Source organism: Struthio camelus, chromosome 14 (genome assembly GCF_040807025.1).
Source record: "Struthio camelus isolate bStrCam1 chromosome 14, bStrCam1.hap1, whole genome shotgun sequence".
Classification (NCBI taxonomy): Eukaryota; Metazoa; Chordata; class Aves; order Struthioniformes; family Struthionidae; genus Struthio; species Struthio camelus.
This window is the reverse complement of record NC_090955.1, coordinates 9371563-9393303: the sequence shown is the minus strand read 5'-3', so window position 1 is coordinate 9393303 and position 21741 is coordinate 9371563. Positions and strand designations below refer to the sequence as shown.

Sequence of the window (21741 nt, the reverse complement as noted above, 5' to 3'; positions counted from 1 at the left end):
CTGGGACACCAAAGTGCCAATTCCCCATTTTTCCATCTAGTCTAAGGCTCTCTATAGGGACATATGTTTCCCTGCTTCCCATTCTGAATAACGTGGTTTGTGTGATGAAGCTTTTTTTTTTTTTTTTTTTTTTTTCCCATCCAAACTGCTCTTCAGTGGTGGGTGCTGACCCACTGCTAGTACAGACACTCCACTGTTGTCCTTTTTGGCAATACTAATGAAATGCTAAGAAGAAACAGCATTTCTGCCAACGAGGAGAGGTCATGATCAGGCCTTGCCAGGGCAGCGCTGCTGCTAATGTTGAGGTGCCAGGCATGGCTTTCACGTCCGCTCCGTAGGTACGAGGGGGAAGGGGCACCCTTGGGAACATGGAGACGCCTTTCCCCTCTCTCCTCCCCGTCTCCCAGGCCCCCAAGGCAAATAGCCCCTGCAGTATTAAGCACTTAAGGCCACATTGATCCCTCTCCTTGAAACTGCAGGTAAGTTGCCTTCTCTCTGTTTGAAGTGAAAGGAAAATAAGGGTGCTGGATGGTGCTATGATGCCGAGCACTGATCGCTGCTAGCCTACAAGGTGGGAGCTCCTGCGTGTTTTGGTTTCCCTTTGCTGCCTGGCGTTGCTCTTCGCCTCTGGTTTCTGCACCGTTCCTACATTCACACGCAGTTTTCTGCTGAGCTGGTTTATTGTGGACTTGAGAGGTTTATACTTGTGTCCGGGGCTGTTTTCTATCTGCTAGCTACGTTGCTATGAGAGATTTGCAAAATAAGAGTGAAGCCCATCAGAAGCATCCCCAAACAGGTGTATGTATTTCGCTCAGCAAAAATGCTTATTCTGTACAATACAGTAACAGAGCTAGGGGTAAACGGGAGAAATGTGCTCCGTCTAGCTGAAAGCAGTGGGCTCGCTTTCAGATCTTGGGCACACAGCATCCAAAGCAGCCTGCATGAGGCTAGTGCTGCTCCCTTTGGAGTACCCGGGAGCCCTGCCGGGGGTAAAAGCAGGTTGGTGGGGAAGGTCCTAAAATCCTCCTGCCTTGCCCAGGAGCAAGTGCTGCTGGTCCTTATTTATAGATCATTAATCTCTTGCTGTACTGCTTATTGCTGTGTGTTGTCAAGATGATTTTTTTGGTTTAAAAAAAAAAAATCTAAGAGCTGAGATTCACTTTTGTTGGGATGAAAGGCTGCCTCTGCTAACAAGGCCCCAGAACAAGCTCTTTGCATCGTTAGAGCTGGCCAGAAAGTAAGGTATCTTGTACTTTGCTACAGTCGATTTATCTTCCACTGTTTCTCTTATCGGCACTGGAGTCCCCGTGGAGCCAGGCACTGTCACTTGCATCAGGTAACCTGTAGTCCAGCCTGAAGTGTTCCTGCTCTGATTACTCAGATCCAGAAATCAAGAGCTCGGGATCAATTGTGGGATTTCCCCTGAAGCTCAGTGACTGAGGAAAAAATTGCATAGACTATATACAGCATTAAGGGAGACACACGCTCCATACTGTCCCAAGGACCCACTCTTCCTGGCCTCAGCGAGGGCAACGTGCCTGGGGCTGCTCTTAGCATCACCTGAAATATGGCTTTAAGTGAAGAATCCAGAAATGCAATTGCTCCCCAGGGAGTTTGAACACTGCCTTCTTCCCACGCAGACTGAGGATGAGAAGTCCTTTTTCTTTTTACCTGGGTTTTGAACCCATTTTTACAACTTTAGATAACTGGCTGAAGCATCAGCTAAAGGGGAGCAGTAAGAAGGAACTGCCTGGAGGAAGCTGTTCCTTTTAGTTCAAGGTGAACTGCAGTTAAACAGAAAAGCTGGGAAATGCTTTGAAGCAGTCTGAGGCCAGGCCTTGATGGGGGTTTGGTTCTTGGGCATGATTCTGGAGACTATCCCCGTTGTTCTTGGCTCCTGCTTGAGAGGCCTGTTTTACCTGGTGGCTTGATGTCCCCTGGCGGACGGTCGCAGAAAGCATGGACCTGACCCCGGGCTTCCCTCAGAAAAACCCTGTTGGCAGAGAGGTAGATGTAGGGGAAGAAAGGCTGGAAGAAGGATGAGAGCTGTGTATAAAGTGACTGTTGTGGCTGTGACTATAAAATTTTATGTGGACCTGGAACAACACTGGGAGACAGTTATTTTCTGCCTGAGGTCATTTATGCCTAAGTTGTTAAAAGAAACTCCTGTGACTATTCAAATGACAGCAGATAAAGCATGGTCTTCTTATTTCAGTTTTGAGTTAGATTTTTTTTTATTCCCAAGTCTGTGCAGCTATTTCTTTTCTTTGGCAGTCCCTCTCACATGATTCAGACCTTTACATTTGTTCTTGATAGTAATGATGTTGGTACCTCCTGTCTCATTAATTAGCCTACTGACCTGACCCTTGAGTTTTGCTCCTGGGCTGCTTCTCACTTATTTGTTCTCCTTGTTCTACAAAAGAGTTTTTTCCAGGAAACAAACATGGAAAAACCAAACACAAATTGTCAGTGAACATGCATTTGCATGGTGGATGTGCAGACCCTTGATGTTTAGAGAGCTGCTGTACTCTTTCATCCATTTGAGACCAGCCAGTGAGGTTTCCAAAGGAATGAAATGTAATTTACTTTTCATTTTGGTTGACTATGGTGAGCTGTTTCCATTAAGTTGAGACAAGAGGTTTTCTTTCCTCCTTTTAGCTAAAAATCTTTTCGGTATGTGACTTGTTTCTTGGATGCTTGCAAAAGGAAAGGACTGAGCCATCTCAGGTTATAATTTGTCTCCAGGGCAGGGTCCAATCAAGAAGGCCAGACTGATTTGGAGAGAAAGGACCAATGCCGTCCTGCACATATACCCACTGAGGGCCAGGGATTTTCTCCCCTTAGAAAATGCATCTCTTGTAACTTCAGCAAGAGAGAACTCAAGTGTATGGGCTTTGATCTACATGGATTAGGGAAGGAAATATCTCCTTCTCCATTAGGAAGGAGGGAGATCTGCTGAGGTTGACGGAGGAGTGTTGAAACTTTGGCCTGTTCCTGAGGACCTTTTTCCTCCCCCCCCCCCCCCTTTTAAAAAATTGGATCTTCCAATTCCTATAATTTTTAGTTTTATTTCTTTCCTGAACTGAAAGTCTGTTATCTTAGTGTGCGCTCCAGCCCAAGTGGGAATGGCTGCCATACAGGTGGAATGCATAATCCAGGAACATCGAAGAGCTGGCGTCGCACGGCGGGGTCACTGCAGCCCTTTCTTTTTTCCCATTAATCGCAGCTCTCGAAGGCATCATATATTCACTAACATCTTTTCCCCCACCACTTCCCCACAGCGCTGTTAGGCAATGACAGATGTGGATGTCTCTTTCTGAAATGGTTAAGCAGAAAAATGTACGGTGACCACTTTATTGTGCCATAATGATGGGTGGGGGGAATGGATGGGAGGTCCTGGAAATCCCTTTAGAAACACTTTCTGTCTTGGTGCTCTGTGGGTGTGCGTGCAGCAAGGGCTCTAATTGCCTATTGGATGGGTCAATTTATCTTACAGTGTTCATTATTGACAATAAATTAATGTTTTGGACTTGCTGATGGAATTTTCTCTTACAGGACAGAGTAATCAAGGAGTACTTTCCCTGGCTCTATCTTTAAGCTGTTTAAATGCCAGACTTTCTAAAGATTAAAAAAAAAGTCCTTTCCCCCTTTCTAAATATATATATATATATATATATATATATAAATAAAGTAAAACTGTGTTGCATTTTAGCCCCATGTACTAAAAATAAGCCCTGTTGCAGGCCTCGGGCTGGCAGGCAGTTGTCTACGTTTTCTAAATAAGCACAGCTAAATAAAATTGGAGCAAATGAAATGAAGCAAGTGTGTGGCCAGTGGACAGTTGAGTAATCAACTGTGAACTCTCTTTCATCAGGGAAGCGATGAGCCTTCCTCTCATTCCTCTTCCTCCTCCTCCCCTTGTGCTCTGGCCCAAAATCAATCCGGGAGGGGTGGAGGCTCTCCAAGCCTCTTGATGTTGTGCAGAGTTGGGATGGGATTCCCAGCAAGAATTAATTTTCCCAGTAAGAAATCTGGGAACAGGAGTCTGCTGTGCCAGACAGCCTGGAGGAGAGGTGCGAGCAGGACGGGGGTCTCCAGTCCCAGGCAGACCCCCAGTGTGCAGGGTCGTATTGGGAAATGGAGAAACTAGGATGGGGAGAAGGAGGTTTCAATGTAAAAAGCTCAACTGAGCATCTGAATTTAACAGAAATGGAAAGCATCTGCGTCAGTCTCTTTTGAACCCTCTCTAACCCAAAACAATTTTGGTTGCTATTAATATGACTTTTATATGTGGTTAGAGCTTAGGTGTTTTTCCTGTGTGCTGTTAAGTGCATGTGGTTGGGTGTTTTTCCTCATCGTTATGTGACTGACTGTTCGTTACATCCATTCAGTTGTCTTCGGGGAGTCTCTGGAGGTTTATTGATGTGGAGTGATGTAAGATCCTCTCCAAAGTCTTCCAAGCTCGGAGTGTGTTGGACGCTATATGGTCTTTTTCAGGATCTTGTTGTAGTGTCACAGTCCTGTGACTTTGGATGAGAATGCTTTTGGATGTGGTTAAATAAGCAATGGTTTAAGTCACAGGAAAAATATCAGTCAGGCAATGGACTAAATCATTGATATTCTGAATAGCTTGTGATCTTCTCTCTTCTATCCTCTCTGTCTTGTTTGCATAAAAGTGTATCCTGTAAATGTCATCCCAACCCAATGTAGACTATGTAAGATTTGCAGCTTCACTCTTGTGGTGATTCCCTGAGGATTTTTAAGTTAGTTCTGGGGAAAGATATTAAGTTCAGGAGCAGGACAGTATGTGTCAGGTAAATGATAAACCAGGCGTTAGTATGCATCGGTATATGGAAAGGTAGCTACGTGTGACTCAGTTAAAATAAATGATTTTTACTTTGTTTTTTAAATGGATGAAAGGAACTTCTCAAAGGTCAGCCTGTCCATGGGAAGACTAAATACCCTTTCCTCTAGATTGATGGCCTATTGACTGCTTTCACCTCTTTAGTTGCTGATTCCCATCAAGAGCCTGTGGAAGTAGATGTTTCCAAGGGGGACCACATTGGAAGCTGCTCTAGCAATGGACCTGTCCTGAACCTATACTGGTCTCTTCAACTCAGCATTTCAAACTGAAGGGCAGCCTGAAAAAACATTTTTTTTACGCCCTCATTACTCTCAGTTCAGGTCATAGGAGATCAGTATTTGCCATGAGAGCAAGACTCTGAAAAGATTTGTTTTTCTAATTTTTCCTTAAATCAACTCCTATTTTCAGTGGACATAGCATATTGGTAAAAAAAACAGCCATTCTTAGGTGAGGCCTGTTTAGTATGTACTTAATACTGCAAGAGCAGTTTTGGATAGCTATTAATTCAGGACGCTCAATCATAAAGTTAACGTCAGGAGGTAGAAGAGCATGTACGGACCATTCTTGAAAAATCAAAGCTCTATTTACAGTTGCGCCAGTTTGTCAAGCCATGGCTTAGGTTGATGCCTCGCACTCTTTTTATAATGCCTATATATTTTGATATCATAATGTATCTCTTTTGGCTCCCTAATTTTGCCACCATGTACGGTGTGTCCTTTTTCTTCCGCGTGAGACACTCAAGCTTTTTGCTTCAACTGGTTTTAATATATTGCCACCAGAAACTTCAAGCAAGTATTGAGTTTATGTGTTTTGGCCGGTAACCACAGAGTAAACATCTTCATCCTCTCCTCTATGGGCTCCTGGCAGCCTGTGCTCTTACCAGCCAGGTCAGTGCATGCCACGTGCAATCCAGGTTTGAAATGCCAAAATGCCTCTTCATCCTCCAATGGCAGCAAGGGGATGGGGCAGCTCCATCCAGTTCTCATGCACAGAAGCAAGCGGCTTCAAACACAGTAGACCTGCTGGTTGAAATACTTACTCCAAGAGGTGTTCCCTGCTGAAATGTCTCTCCTCCCCAAACTGCTGAACGGGGAAGTAGATCCCCTCTCCCTTCTTCCCACATTGAGTCCTGTTACCTGCCGAGATTTGGTCCGGCAGGTAAGGCTTTGTGTGTGTGCCCTCTCATACCCTTCCCCAACATAGCAGATATTCTAGAAAGATTTTTAGAGTGGCATAAACGTAAATGATAGCTTTTAGCTTTTCTTCAAAATATCCTGTTGGAGACGTCCATGTCATGGCATCCAACGCGACGTACTGTTCTCAAATTAGCAGCTTCTTGTTGTATTTGTGGTGCAACTGGAGATGGGTTTTTTTCTTTAAGATGAGATTTCTCTGCAGCAAAAGCATTAATAGCTGTGTGAAAAGATTCCTAATTACAAACTTCAGCTCAATTACTAATTAAGTCTATTGTCAGACTGAACAACTTTTTAAAAACAAATTATGGACCAAAATATCTCTTTTGTGCGTAGGTTTTTCTTACTTAGTAATTTTATTGCTTTTGTGTAAGTTTTTTGTGCGTGAAACAGCTGAGTTTGAACCAAAATAGACATGTTGCTGCATTTCAATCCAAGCAAAAGCTCTTACGTTAGACTAAAACCCAGTTGTCCTGCTCCTCATGGGCCATGCAGCGTTATGGGCCTTAGGACTGCAACACTTCCTGCTGGCACGTAGCCAGGTGGGAGCAGGCCCTTGCTGTGCACCCTAAGTGTGTCCTGAGGAAACAAGACTTTGTCTTGCTGCCTGTGTGCGAGCTTCCCTCTAAAGCTGAGGGCACACTGAGGACATGTGTGAGACAGGAGCTAGTTCGTGTTTTGCTCTCTATGGAAAAACACCGTCGAGGCCGTTTTCTTTGCCGCTTGTGGGTATGATCTTGCTGTCGCAGATGATACCAGTTCCCAGATGGATAAAGCGACTACGCTGCCCTTGCGCTGGTGCAAGCCACGGGCTGGTTGGTACCAACGGGCCATGCGTCTTGCAGCACAGATAGCATCACCTGCTTGCTTGGTACCTCCACCACCGTGACTTGTCTGCCTGCTTGAGTTTTCATTTTAATAACAAAGGAAGCAGACACTTTTTTAATGACAATTTATTTCTAGTGCAGTAGCATCCCTCCAGCCACGGTCCAGTGCCAGCTGTGTCAGGGTAACGCACGAAGCTTGCTGTCCTAGAGGGCAAAATTCCCCATGACCCAGCTGGTGGTCGGCGTTTTCCCCCAAAGCACGCGAATTGTAACCTGCCTCCCTCGCTGTGGTCTGTTGCTCGTCTAAATCCTGGCGCAGGGCTCGCGTGTGTTTTGCCTAGCTAAACCGAGCGCTGAAAGCATGCAGAGATGGTAACCCTGCCCTTCCTACGAAAGGGTTAAACTGAGTTTTCAGACACCGCTGTAGGCAGGACACGAGACTGCAGCTTCGCGCTCCCTGACGAGCCCTGTGCGTGCGGGCGTTTGGGAGGCAGCATAACGCTTTGACAGCAGCTTGACATTGCCTTGAAAGGTGCTGGAGGGGGTGGGGGAGAGGAAAGCGTGTCAGGCAACGCTGCAGCCGCAGCCTCTTCTTGCGCTCAGCCCCGCTGCTGCAACTTGGAGGCTTCGGGGCGGCTCAGCTGCCGGCCAACTTGTGCGGCTGGCTGGGTGCAGCCCGCGGCTCGGGGGCAGGAGGCAGCCTCTGCCGCAGCACCAGCTGCCTGCCGTTTTTTTCCTCCCCTTTCTGTCTTCCCCCCCCCCCCCCGCCTGAAATCCCCGTGAAAGCCACTACAGGGTTCACGTGGAAAAGAGCAAGCGCATCTCAATGGGATGATGTCCGCTCCTGGCCGGCGCGGTCCGAGTGGGAATACCACTGGGAATGAAGTGCCCGCTTTACGTTTGCGGCATCTGCTGGGCAGTCAGGGTCCGCTTGCCGCCGCCCCTTCAACCAGCGGTTCGTTTTAATCAGCGCATCTCCAACTTTTGCTTTGCGATGCCTGATGGCCGGTCGAGCTGAGAGAACTAGCACTGGCTTTTTAGAAGCAGCTTAAAAAAGCCCGTACCCTTCGCTCTTCAATTTCCACGTAGGACTAGAGAGTCGCGCTTTCCAAATAGCCATGTAAAGACATTTGGCTTGTAGGCGTTGCAACGTTTTTGAGTCCTTGCGAACCGGAGTGCCCAGGACGGTGGTTTTTTTTCCGCTGTGAAGTGGAGGAGCAGCGTGTGCGCTGCAGCCCTGCTCGGCTGTGGGAGGCAGACTGCAAGTGAGCTGCTGTAAAGTGTCTCCAGCACAGTCAGGGAGAAAGGAGCTGCTATTGCAATTTAGTTGAATGCTTTGATAGATAATAGCAGACATGCTTTGTGGACTGAAAAAGGATTTGCAATCAGACTTTGGTAAGTGAGCCTATAATATTCCCCCCCCCGCCTTCCTCCAGTAGTTTACTTTTATTTACTCCCATTTCCTTTAACCACCTTAAATAATTGCTAACGGTTTCATGTGCTGCTTTCCAGGGGGTCTTGCAAATCCAAACCTAAGCATACAAACTGTGACTTAATGGCTTTGATTTATGAAATGTATCTCTGCTTCTCAGGGAGGAATTTCTCCCTGTAACCCCTGGAGTACCCTTCAGGCTGCTTCCTCTCTCTTGCCTTCTTGGATTGCAAAATTGGGTGACAGAGGGACTGTTCTTAAGTCACCCAAAAAATTACGAAGCCCTTGCAGCTGTTTGTTTGTCTGTCTGTCTGTATTTTTTTTTTTTTTTAACAAAAGCTAAATGTAACTCTTCTAAAATTATTTTTCAAGATCAGCATGCAAATAGGCTGGTCATTCAGTGATGGTGAAAATGGGGCTCTGCTTGTGACTCTGGAAAAAAGAGAGGGGTAGGGGGCTCTGCTGACCACAGTGGGATCACTGCCATCGCTCCCCACCGCGAGCGTCGTCTGCTGCTACGTTGTCTAACTTAAATATTTCAGCTCATGCTAGAAATCTGCCATTTCAATGAGATGCTAACCCCTGTTTGGAAACCTGGGGTGCTGTTAACACAGAGTATAAGAAATCTGTTTTGTCTCTGCACAAGAGTAGGTAGATCGGTGTAGAAGGGCACCTTTCCGAAGGGCACAGCCACGAAATCCTGGCACCAGCCTCTCCAGGGTGGACAGGCTCTGATATTTCCTACCAGGGTGCAACGTTCAGGTACTTTGCTGCATGCTGTAACTCTGCTTGTTGCAGCTAAATCTACTGCATAGAGCTTGATTTTTCTCTTCTCTGATAGAAGCTTTTTGCTTCTGAAAGCAAAGTCATTGGACTTGGAAGTAGAGAGGTAATTTATGGTTTCTGAAACATTTCGCATTGCTTGAGGGGATTTAGTGAGACACACTCTGTCCTGTCTCTGGCCCCAGGTTGCCCTAAAGCATGAACCTTATGCCAGTGAACTTCAGAAAACTGTCTTCCCTTCGTAAATGTGAGGGATAAAATAAACTGGGTGTAAACCAGTTTAGCTTGGCTGCGTTGCCTAATCACGTGAATGGTGACTGAACGCAATGTCCACTTACGGTATCAGCACAGCAAGGAGTGGTTTGGGGGCTGGGGCTTATTTCAAAGCTGACTGAGCAGCGAAGAGGAGTCCCAGTAGGCAGAGAGAGCCTGGGCGCATGATTTAACGGGGCAGGAATGCAGCCGTTCCACGAAAAGATCAAACGACAACTTGGCAGGAGCTCCCATCACTCTCAGAGCTGAGCCGTAAACTAGGCCCCCGGCTCGGGGCTGGCTGATGCCAACTGCGGTAGAGGAGTCTCCTGGATGCCACCAGCCGCAGGGGGATGTCGTTCAGCCGGTTGCTCAACTGCGTCGCCAGAGTCCTCTGATGCTTCACTCATGCAAGTCCTGGCGATAGCTCTGTTGCTGCAAATCTGTGATATTGCCTGAGCGTTAAGTGGTTGAATGAGAAATTTTCCTGGCCTAAAACCCCAGACCTCTCTTGGAGGACGTTGGGTCAACCCTGTGTGTAGCTCTGCCACGTACAGGGAAATGGTGCGTTCACTGACCTGGTGAGGAAACCTTCTTCACTCAGGCATCGGACCCTTATAGCTTATACTGGTAGTGCTCCTGTGGACCACCCCCATACCTCCCTCACCCAGCAGGTACTGGATGCTGTAACATCCAACAGATGAGGCCCACTTTTGCCTCAACCTTAGCGCAAAGATGGGGAGAGAGGCAGGTGGCCTCAGCTCTCTTCTGCAGACAGAGCACAGAGAAAAGCTTTGAGCGCGATTGTTTACAAAGTAATGGGTTTGATTTTGCTGTGGCTTAATGCAGTTCTTTGATCACTCAGATGTGTTCTCAGTGGGGTTTTTTTCCTGATAGTCTGACTTTTTCATGTGACTCCACGAAATTTCCTCATTTAGAAATCATCTGAGATGGAAGCAATAAAGTGAGTTGTGTTCACATTACTGATTTTAGCATTTTAAGTGTGATGGGCAAAAATGGAACCCAAATGGATTTTTTTTTTTTTTGAAGAGGCATCCAAATGTTCAGAAGTGTTTACAGACTTCCTGGGCTGACCACCACCAGGGTCCTGGTGATTTCTTTCCTTCGTATTGGCCTCTATTTAAAAAAAAAAAAAGTCTTACCCCCCCCCCCCCTTTTTTTTTTTTTTTTTTTAAATACAGAGCTCTCATCTGTCCTTTGTAACTGAAGGGTCATGAAGTGCAAACTGGGAGTGATGTGATGTGGAAAAGTGGGGGGAACTTTTATCTTCTGCTTAGCGTAAGCTTGTGTGTGGCTTGGAATACCAATGCGACATGGGGTTTCCACAAGAGACTTTGCAATCAAATCCTTCTTGCAGTGGGAGGACTTCCTTGGCTTTCTTGAAATCTGGGAAGACCTGTATGTTTTTCTCTAGCAAACTCCATGTTCAGTTAGTCCTTATGGCAGGATTGCTGCTTGAATCCGCTTCTTGCTGGTCAAAAGTGATCAGCTGAGATCTGATCACAGACAACCCCAAGTTAAAAGGCGAGCTGATTGTGACATAGGTATTTTCAGAAAACCCTTCATATCTTAAAGGTACGAGTTTGGGTGACTCCATTATTTTTCATTTTTAAAACATGGTTTGTGTAGAAGGTAAGGGGAAGAAAACAAATGTGGTAGATCAGGATGTTCTTCAGTACATTTCCTGTTTACTTGCTTTTGCCATTAGAAGCCATGCTCTTAGCATAACCGAGATGTGTTCTGTGCCCACAAGGGACAGTAGTACAAATTTCTGGTGCCTTAATCCTCACCAGCAAGCTCCATCCTTTACTTGTAGGATGATGATGGTCAGCAAAAGTGACTTGTTAATAGATCTTTGCCTCTTCCTGCTTGCAGTTTTTGAGGGGATTAGTTCCCCTGTGGTCCTGGTCTGTGCTGTGCTGTGCCTATGTACGGCCAGATCTTCCCACCTTCCCAAATAGGCAGGAAAAGAAATAGAGAAAAAAGCCTGAAAGAGGGGGAGAGCTGTTGTGAGGAAGGAAGGAAACGTTAATAGATAAATCTTCTAGGAAGAAAGATTTTATCTTTCTTATTAAAGAATTTATCACAATAGTATTATTTAATATAACTTGTCCTCATCCAGCTGCTTAACGTCATTTGTCAGTGAAAGATTAAGAGAATGAGAAAGTGGGATGCACTTAGCAAGTGAGACATCTCTGGATCTGGGACACAATCACTGTTTTATTGGTTTGGTTTTTGCCAAAACTGGGCGCAGAGAATAAAAGGTCACCTTGTTTGGGCCATTCCTCTGCCCCAAACTAGTATCAACCCTACCAATGTTATTGCTAGTCCACCTTCCATTTGAAGACAGCCATGATGGAGACTCCACGTTAAATCCAGTTCTAGCACTGAACTTAAATATTAAGAAAAGCTTTCTGCACCTGAAATTTTAATGCCATTGCTTCCTGTCCTAACTGGGAGAACAGATTACTCATTGCCTCTGTGCATCACTCTTTCAAATGTCTGAAGACAGTAATAACCCTTTCTTTCTTTCCCACCTCTCTTCTCTTTCGGGTAGACAACTCATATTACTTCAACCTAGTCTGATAACTTGTCTTCTAGATGTCTGACCAGACTGCATTGACCTAATCTGAACAAAGTCCAGCTGGACCACGTCTTTCTTGGACTGTGGTATCCAAATCTGGACACTGTGGTGAGTAGAATGAAAAAATGATTTCACAGCTCTTGCAGGCTATAGGCATCATCACATGTACCACTAAGGTATTTGCTTTTCTTGCATATGCCATGTCACTGTTGACTTGTGTTTGATTTGTGATCCACAGCATCTAAAGAGTCCCTTCCACTACACTATTACTTAAATAGCTTTTCCCATCCTTGATTTGCTCAATGGATTGCTCCTGCCCAGGTGTAGTAACTTGCATGCATCTCTACGGAATTGCGTATTTGTTTTCTCAGATCGATGTCAAACAGGTATGAATCATTCTGGATTCAAATTTGTCTTTCCAGCCTCCTTCCAGGCCCTCATAGCTGATGGTTGTCAGTAAACGTAATAAGCGCAATCTCTCTGCAATCACCGAGGTCATTAATGAAAACTGGACTGTTACCAGGCTCAAGATGGGCCCCACAGAACTCCATTTAATACAACCTTCCCTTCTGATTGTGAACAGCTGATGACTTTTCTCAGTGTGTGGTTTTCCAATCAGTTTTGCATACACTTCATAATCATCTGTATCCTGCTTCCCAAACATACTTATAAAAATAGCATGTGAAATCATGTCAGAAGCATTTCTAAAACTGAGATACAACATCTTGCATTTTCTGTCCACCCAGAAATATTGCTCTATCAGAGGAAGAAATTAGGTGGGCATGAGTTATTCGTAGTAGATCCAGATTTGAGATTAGTCTTCCTAGTTTTCTTTTAGCAGCTCACAAATAGATTATCAGTTCCAGGAACTGAAGATAAGGTGATAGATTTGTAATTTTTTTCACTTGCTCTCCAATAATGCATCTCTTTTTTTAAAGCTAAATGCTGCATTTTGCTCTTCTGCCGTCTTGTGATACCTCATCCATCCTCCCCAAGGTCTTAACAGTACCTGCTGATGGCTTTGTTACTTCAGTGGCCATGTTGCTAAAGTCTTGTTGACTGTCAGTCATAGTTTTATGCTAAGTACGAATGAGCTGGTCTACACAGTAGAAATGAATTCTTGATCTTTTCTAGAGATGACCCCTTCCATTAAAATTGCTTTTTGCAGCAGAAAACAGACAACGTAATTCAATTCCCCGAAGGATGAGAACTGGCTGTCTGGATGGGTGGAAAAGAGCAAACTTTTCTTACTCTTGTCGTTGGCCTGGAGAATGGGTTGTCTTTTTAGGCAGTTTTCCCACCCTTGTACAGAGAGGAGCAGTTGGTCATAAAAGACTGTGCTAATGCACACCTCATTAGTATGCATGTTTGTTGGTAGAAAGGTGTTTTTCAGTGCAAAAGGCAGACATAACAATAACGACAGTCCTTAGTGCCAGCGGCGGGACGGCTGTTGAGGTTGGCTGTGCAGCACTTAGGCGGCAGTCTGGTTTACCCCCCTGCCAACCGGCTGAGGTACAGGTTGTGGTTACAGCTGGAAGAGCTGCACTCTGGTTTTGAATGACCCATCGTAGGAGACCAAATTTCAGGCGGTACAGTGTGTTAAATGTTGCTTTTGGCTTCGTGTCCAGGTTTGCTATCTTTACCATGTGTGTTCGGTTTTGTTAATCCGTAGAAGCTAGCGATAAAGGCACTGCCAAAGTGTGTGTGTATGTTAGGACATGTAGAGTCTGTTTTCTTTTGAAAATGGAATATTAAAAATGATATTTGCCTGTGGATGCCTATGTTTATTGCTTGTGATTCTATCTAGTTAATTCAAGGATGGAAATCATGAAATTCAGAAAGTCAGAAAAAGCTACAGAGGAGCTCAGAGGAGGAAGGGTGCCTGTGCCTTTGGGTTTAGGCATGGGTAGGTGTTACGAATAAAAGGAACAATTAAAGCTAACAAGTAATAATAATCAGGAAGGAGGCGGTGTTGCAGATCTGGAGGAGAGGAAGTAGAGCAAAAATAAATATTTATCAAGGTTCGCCAATTGACAACTGAATGCTACCAGGCATAATAACATTTAAGGCTCTTTTCAGCTGTCAGTTCAGCTACGGCATAATTTTTAGCATGTGAGTAATCCCATCAGGGTATGTACATGGTCTTAAGCCTTGCTAGGATGGGACCCCCGGGTCATTGTATGGCTGTCTAGTCAAGGCGGCAGAATACTTTCCCAAGACAAGCGTGCTTACGTGGGAGTTATGGAAATTTGGGTTCTGTGACAGTCTGACTGCCAGTCTGGGTCTGATTATTCTTTTTGGTATTATTCCCTTCATAACAAGAAAAATTACTAACCAAGCTGAATGTTCTCAGCTGCCTGATTTATTAATCTGTGGATTTTCAAGTCAGCCTGGTAACTTTAGACTGGACGTGCAAAATTACATAGGAGGTTACGTGAATTTTTCTCCTTCCATTCCCAACAATCGCCATCCCCATTTTTTTTTATTTTAATGATGTGTTTTTTTTTTTTTTGCCTTTGGCCGTGTGTTTTTGTTCAAGGATCTGATAATTACATGCTTGGAGACGATGGCTTTTCAAAAGCATCTTTCCCAGCAATTTTCAACTGGAGATGTGGATAAAAATATCTCCCCAGTTTTTTATCAGAAATGTTTTCAGTAATGTGCAATTATGAGCTCTGCCTTCATTCAATTCATCCTGGAAGAATTTGCTTCACAGGGAAATTTGTTTCCTAGCTGCTGTAGATGCCAGCAGAGTTGGCAGCTGCAGGATTTTGTGGGTAGGAGGGGGAAAAAAAAAGGACCAGAAATGAAAATTGCTGTGAAGTAAATTGGTCCTAACACCTGGAAACCATGAAAGGATGGAATATCATATTTTTTTGTTAATTCATTGTTAATTTACTTTGCATATCAATCCCAAAGTGGCCTCGTAAAAGCTACGTAGCGAAGCTGAGACGTGAAGAGATGATCCCACTTAATCTTGCCTCACAACTGATCTGTTTCTTATTGTGCAAGTTTGTGAAATTATGTTAGAAAGGTGAAAGGAGTTGTGTTTTTTTTGCCAGCAGTACTCTAGCTTCCAATCTTAGTGTATAATTACCACTCTGTGTGTATATCCTAATGAAGCTATAAGTTAAGAGCTGACTCAGGTCTGGGGAGAGCAATATTGGCATTAAGGCGAGAAGCATCGCGGAGCAGTTATAAGAAGAGTAAATACGCTCTGGTCCTGGGAGGCAGGACCTTGCGCTGTTAAGAGTAAGATCTGACTCCCAGCTCCTGTGGCGTATGGATGAAAATGGGATTTGTTGCCTCCCCATCCTTCGTCGCATCCCCCTCCTCTCAAAGGGACCAAAGGGGGTCCCTGATCCTCCTCTGCTGAACTCTAGGCGGGCTGGAGGCAGAGGGTGGGAGGAGGGACCTACCTGAGGGACGTAGCCCGTTCCTGCCCCTGTGATTTATCGAGGGTAATTTTTTTTAATGAAATGCGACGCCATTTGGGTAGGATTAAATTCTTGGCCCGAGATGAACGTGCATGTTTTGCTAAAGTTTTTTCAGTAACGTACTGCGCTTCTCATATAACGTAGACAGGACGCAGCGGGGCGAGTCTCTCTTGTGCCCCCAGAACTGGCTCTCCTGGGCACGTCCGCACTCTGCGTTCGCTTTGGAGGAGCGCGGCTGCCGAGCAGGGCTTGGCATGCACGTGGCAGCCGTGGTTTTACGCCTGCTGTTGCTTGCTCCGGGACACTGGTGTGCACGCCATCCCACGGGATCGCTGTTTCTGCAAAGCTGCGGCGGTAACCTCTGTTCCTCAAAGTTCCTCAAGGACGTTTTTCCTTCCTGTCGCACCCGTTGCGTGCCACGCCGTTCGTGCACCAAGTCATCCGCAGCTATTGCATGATCTGACTCGCTCGAATTGCTGAACCACTCGTCCCTCCCAGCCTCTGGTCTCTGCCTCGTTCTTGCCAGCCGCGCGGTGAGCCGCCCCTTCCTCCGCGGGAACTTTGCCCTGGCAGACCCAGGGCGGGTGGGAAGGTGCAGCTCCAGCGGTTGCTTTCCCCAGCCAAATAACCAGCCTAAGGCAGGGGCCTGCTCTTCTGTCTTTCAGCATCCACATGTGTTACAAATGCAGAAGGTCTCAGTGCTCCTGCCGCTCCTGTGCTGTAACTGGTCCCGGCTGTAGTGTCCCCAACCTTGGCAATAAATCTGCCCCTGCACTGTGCTGGCAGTGTAGGCCCCCTCCTGCCCTGCTGTTGGGGACGGTTGCTCCTTGCTGGGCCATTATAGAGGTGGCTATTTCAGCCCGTAGCCTATTCCCGCCCCCGTGATTGGTCAAGGGTAATTTTTTTTTTTAATGGAATGCGATGCCATTTGAGTAGGATTAAACTCTTGGCATAAGATGAATGTACATATCTCGCTAAAGTTTTTTTTTTCCCCAATAATTTAATGCATTCCCCGCATAACCTACCGTGAAAAAGACCACGTTCCTTCCTGCCATGTAATGCTATGGTCTGTTACCCGTAATGCAAGAATACCTCAAAACCATGGCCCAGTGGCTTATTGTCCTCTCCTTCCCCTAGTGCAAGGATGTGTTTGGAGAGGGGGATCTCCAGGAAGATTCCTGCAGCTCCGTCCTCTGCTGGCTCCTCCACAGAATGTTACGGAGCTGAGCGTGGAGGCCGAGCGTGGGTGCGCGTCGGGTAGGAGCGGACTAGCTGCGAATCCAGGCACGGCATCGTAGGAGGTGCCTGACCTCCGGAGAGATCAGTGGGAAGATGCGCAGGTACTTTTTGTAGATCTGGACCAAACTTCCCAGGTGACTTCTCTCTCTGGTCAACCTGTAGAGCCAAAATCAGGAGGAGGTTGGAAGGTGCCAGAGCTAGAGGATGTTCTCCCGCTTGCTTCTCGTTTCGCACCAAAGCCAGGTTTCGTCCCACAATCCGTTGTTTCCTCACCTGCCCTTGCCGTGCGCAGCTCTCCGCTTGTGCTGAAGTCTTCCTTCCCTCTTGCTGCTGTTGCCGTTAGGGCAGTGGCTGAGCATTGTCCAGCCCTAGAGAGGCCCCAGGGAGGTGGTGGTGGTCAGACAGCTGCAGTGATGTTGCGAGGCTGAGGAAGAGGCATGTAGCAAGAAAGAGACGTTTGTTGTTAATAATAATAAAGAAAAAACAAAGGACCCTCCCCCTTTGTTTCACTTTATGCCCTACCTTTGCATTCAGGTGAGCTCAGCAGATGGATCCCGTCAATTAGCCAGAGGGATAATAAGCGTTCATCTGGCCGAAATTGGAAAACAAAACCTTTTGGAGTCTGTGGCTCAGGCTAACAAGCAAAGCGCTGCTAGCTTTCTCTCCTTTTTAGAAATCCCTTTATCATTCAGCAGCTGACTCGAGCAGCACCATGAGCTATAATAGGCAATTAGCTCCTAGCAGATTTATGTGACACTGCATTTTATAAGCAAACAATCATATGCATTTAATCATTAAATGGATCTGCTGTAGCTAACGTTCACAAGGCCGATCTTTCTCTCTCCTCCTCGTGCGTGTGCTCGGCTCTCTTGCTCTCTGTTTACACCAGTGTAGACCCACAGATGTTCACACTTGTGTAAAACTGATGCGAACGTGTTACTTGGCAGCTGCCTTTGGTGCTGGGTAGGCAGTGGCAAGAGGTAAATACTTGGCAAAGCTGCTCCCAGAGACATCCAGACTCTATCTAGAGGTTAGCGTGGTGGGAACAGGAAAAGCCTGATGCCAAGGATTTTCCTTTTCCTCGCACTGCAGACACGGTGTGGTTGAGGGGTTGTACGAGTACTGCACAGCCTCGTGTGCCTCAGCAGAGTGCACGTGTCGAGTGAGAGACAGTGATTTATGCAGCATCCCTAGACTTCGCTGGAGCTGGAAAACAGTCAGACAGTTTCAGTATTTGTGGTTAATTTTAGAAATACCTGCATGCATTACTCTTCCACACATCTATTACACACTTGACGGAATCTGCTGGTTTTAATTTTTATTAACATAAGTGCCTTGTTGAATCACAAGTAAGTGCATATTTGGGAACCATAACGTGAAGCGTTACGCTTAATGGTGTATGTTCTCAACGGGTGAAAGGCTATCACATGAGTCTTCTCTTTCCTCAATACATTACAGTATTTTGTTACATCTGAATTTTCCCCCGATTTCATTGCCACTTTCTGTGTAAGCTGTTAAACTCCCAGCTGTGTTTTCTCAGATGTACATTCCTCTCTAAATACCCTAGGCCTTGGCTTGTGCTGTGTGGGGAGAAGGTAGGGGTCTGAGTTCTGCAAGGAGCAGGGTTTCAGCTTGAAAAGTCCCAGGCTGTCCTTGCGTGCTCAGAAAGGTGCTCACAAGAGTGAGTATCTCACGAGCCTTTCAGTGGATGGCAGAGCCCAGCTTGCAGCAATGTGGTCTGATTTTTCTCACCGGGATTTTCCATGCCTCTTGAGAATTATTGTGCTGGCGCTGCAGTTGAGACTGGATTCTCCACCTGCTTTGCATTGCTCATACAATGTAAAGCACCGGCACAAGCGTTTGCACGAAAGGAGCTACATAAAACAGCTGGAGTGCATTAATAACTCTGCTGGAGCATGGCCTTATCCATCTTTCATACTGAACGGATGTTTGTGTTCGTTGTGGTGGTGCTGTGCTGATCTTTGAGCATCAGCCTGTTTGGAGGTTGGGGAGTCAGCAGAGTCGGCCCACTCCCCGCTGGTGCCGGGGGATGGCTGTTCATGCTGGGGCTCGGAGAGAAGGCAGTAACAGGAGCAGGGCTTGTGGGAAGCAGGATGTAATGGGCAATTCAGGGACGAGCTGATTTTTAACAGCTGGTTTGATGGAGGTCAGACCAAACCACTTCCAGCGTCAAAGAACTTCAAGCTTTGAAACTTTCTTATTTCATCTTGTTGTCCTTATTAATCTGATATTCCCCGGCTCTTTGATTTCTCGCCTTCTCCCTCCTCCTCTCATTTTAAGCAAGCCTCTTGCTTAAACTTTCCTCAGTCATTTAACTATAAGCTTATTCCATCTCTCACACAGCTCCTGTGAATCCTCCTGACACTGTCTAGGATAAAAGCAGCCCAGACGCGTACACGGGCCGTTGCATAATGGATGGTTTGTGTGTCAGAGTCTAAAATCTACATATGTTTAGATCAGTTGTGAAGTGGGAACATCTGTATATATTCATGTATAATGGCTTTTACCACATGAATGAATAATCCAACACCCACGATTTGCTATTTACTTTTTTGAAACATTGCTACTTAGCTAAACACTGGGGGGGAGAAGCACACTTATGGGAATTAAGTCTTACTAAGATTTAGTGAGAGCTTTGTGGATAAGCTGGAAACAAGTCTAAATGGGTGCCGGAAATCTTTCTTTATTTTTAAGTTAATGTTTTCTGGAACTTCTTCCCTGTTTCTCGGCTCCCACTGGTTTTTAAGCACTTTGCATCAGAATGCAGCGCAAATCCAGGTTAAAGCACCTGATTTGCAAGCTACTGCATTGAACGTCATCCCATGTGATGCCGTCTCTCAATAGTAGTAGCTGTCTTTGCAGCCCTCCTAAAAGGGTTCCCAAATCTCAGAGGCCTCAACACAAATTGGGGGTGCAGCTGGGGGTTGCCCCGTTGCAGTGTCGCTAGCAGACCTACTTGTGAGGAATTGTAGCGGCCTGGCCCATGGTGGGCTGGAAAAAGCTGTTGAAGATATGTGTCACCCCCTTTTAAAAGAAGGCTGGTGACTTGCTACCTCTTGTCACCGCTGGGTCAATCTATTTTATTCTCTTTCCACAGCCAGAGACCCCTCTCAGAGCTGGTGTGAGCCTGCCCTCGCAGGAGAAGCTCCCCCAAGCAGATTGCTGTGGCCACGGCTGAGCGCGTGCCTGACTTCAGGCTTGTCTTAACCATGATGGTCCTTCTTCACAAACTGTGATTTTCCTTTATCCCTTTTGAAGCCGTAGTCTAGCCAAGATGATAAGATCAGCACAGTAACAAATAGTGTCACAGACAGCTTTGATATCTGCTTCTCATAGTTCATTTGTCTCTTGTTTTTCATGCTAGTGTTGATGGCATCATTTAAGTGTTTTAGATATATCTGTTTTTTCACTCCACCCCTTGGCCCCTGGCTCATGCCTTTATTAAATGGTATTGCCCTGAAGCCCATCTCTTCCGTTGCCTCGTTTGCCTGGGGATTTTTGTTTTCTTGCGTTTTGTGTGGGTTTGCTTGTTGCTGTTGGCACTGTGATTGATCCTGCATCAATCTCAGCCGCCTCTTGACCTAGCGCAGCAAATCTCCCAGATTTGAATCTTCATTACTTTTCTTGGTCCTGGTCCCAGAGCTGGCGCAGCCTTGTAATTAGGAGCAGAGAGATGGTACTAACCTAGGCTGGGGCAGGGTGACCCCCCGCGCAGCTGCCCAGCCAGGCTCCCGGTGCCGGCCCCTTGTTAAGCCTTGCTGGAGCAGGGGCAGCCGATGTCAAGCTGGGGCTGCTCTAAGAGATCAGCAGAGAAATGGAGCATGATTCACCGTAAGAAGGTTTTTCCCCATCCCATCGTTATCGAAGGGCTTACCTTTCCTAGCAGGTTTCCCTGAGATCGGTTTACCACTCTTAGTTGAGCCCCACATAGCATGCTGTAAATTTAGTACAGGCACTAAAATTTTATGTGTACTCTTGGGAGCGCTTATCTTACATGGGTAACATGGACTGTCTTGGAAGTACTATAGGAGTAAAACAAAAAAAAAAAAGTTGTGTTACAGCGGTAACGGTCCCCTCGTCAAAAAAAGATTATCAGGCTGAACGCTGGCATGATGTCTTGCTGCTGCTTTACCTTCCCTCGCTCCCGAGTCCCGTGGATTTTTCTCTCTGCCCTGGCTACTGCCTGCTCTAAGAGAAGATTTGCCCTGCTGAAGTGGGTGAAGTTACACAGGCAGAGCAAAGCACAGAAGAAAAGCTGTGTTCTCAACCCGCTGATTTACAAACTCTAGGATATCTGGTGGTACAGTTTACTACAGTTTATTATTTCAAAACTCCCGCTCCCTTTCTTTGCTTCCCATCGGTGTGTTGGGGAGAGGGTGTTGCGGTTTTCCTGTCTGTTTGAAGTTGAGCCTCTTTTGGAGGAGCGAGGCAGAGCAGAGAACCTGGGCGCTCGTTGTTTTTTGGCTCTGCTGGAGAAATCCAGATGTATCCTCGTGCTTCTGGTGGGGATGGGATCTCAAGCTCTGAGCTGGTCAGAATCACAGAAAAGACTTGTTATGGAGGAAAATGGCCTTTTCACTGAACGGCACTTTTTCTTTTCAGCCAGCTTTAGCCCAAATGGCATATTTACCCATTTTTCAGACTGGTTCATTTTCAGCCGGAATGAGCCATTTATAACCATGTTTCAGCCCCTGCATAACATATATCAAAGAACTCAGCCCAAATACTGTGAATCATTCCCTAAATATCCTGACTGAGGGATGCCAGATGATTTTTGGAGCGGTGCCCACCCTTCATGAAAAGCCACCAGGTAGCCCAGTGTTGCGGAGGCCGATTCCCCTCATGGGGCAGGGAGGGGAGGACACGCACGCATTCCCACATCTGCGCTCAATCGCTGCGGTTTCCTTGTCCAACCTCTGGCTTTCCGACCTCTTATTAAAGAGCTGCAGAATCTCCTCCCGTGTAGGCGCTTGTGCACTGGGAGCAAGCTGCCTTCTCCCCATCTCTTCAGCGCGTGAACTAGACTGTACTTGTGAGGCTCCCTACCCGGGAGGACTTCTCGGCCCACTTCTATCACGGAAATCGGGA

The 21741-nt window shown here is 46.3% G+C and overlaps 1 protein-coding gene across 9 annotated transcripts in view; it reads left to right on the top strand.

Moving 5' to 3' along the window:
* GRIP2 (glutamate receptor interacting protein 2) overlaps positions 1 to 21741 on the top strand; it is a 306845-nt gene that overhangs the window by 207589 nt on the left and 77515 nt on the right. The window contains exon 1 of one of the 9 annotated variants that reach the window (XM_009669299.2): positions 7673 to 8279. The exons of the other annotated variants lie outside the window; for them this stretch is intronic. Coding sequence (XP_009667594.1) covers positions 8240 to 8279 — 40 coding nt within the window. The 5' untranslated portion in view covers positions 7673 to 8239. Of the gene's footprint in view, positions 1 to 7672; positions 8280 to 21741 lie in introns of those variants that run through there. 9 annotated transcript variants of the gene reach the window in all.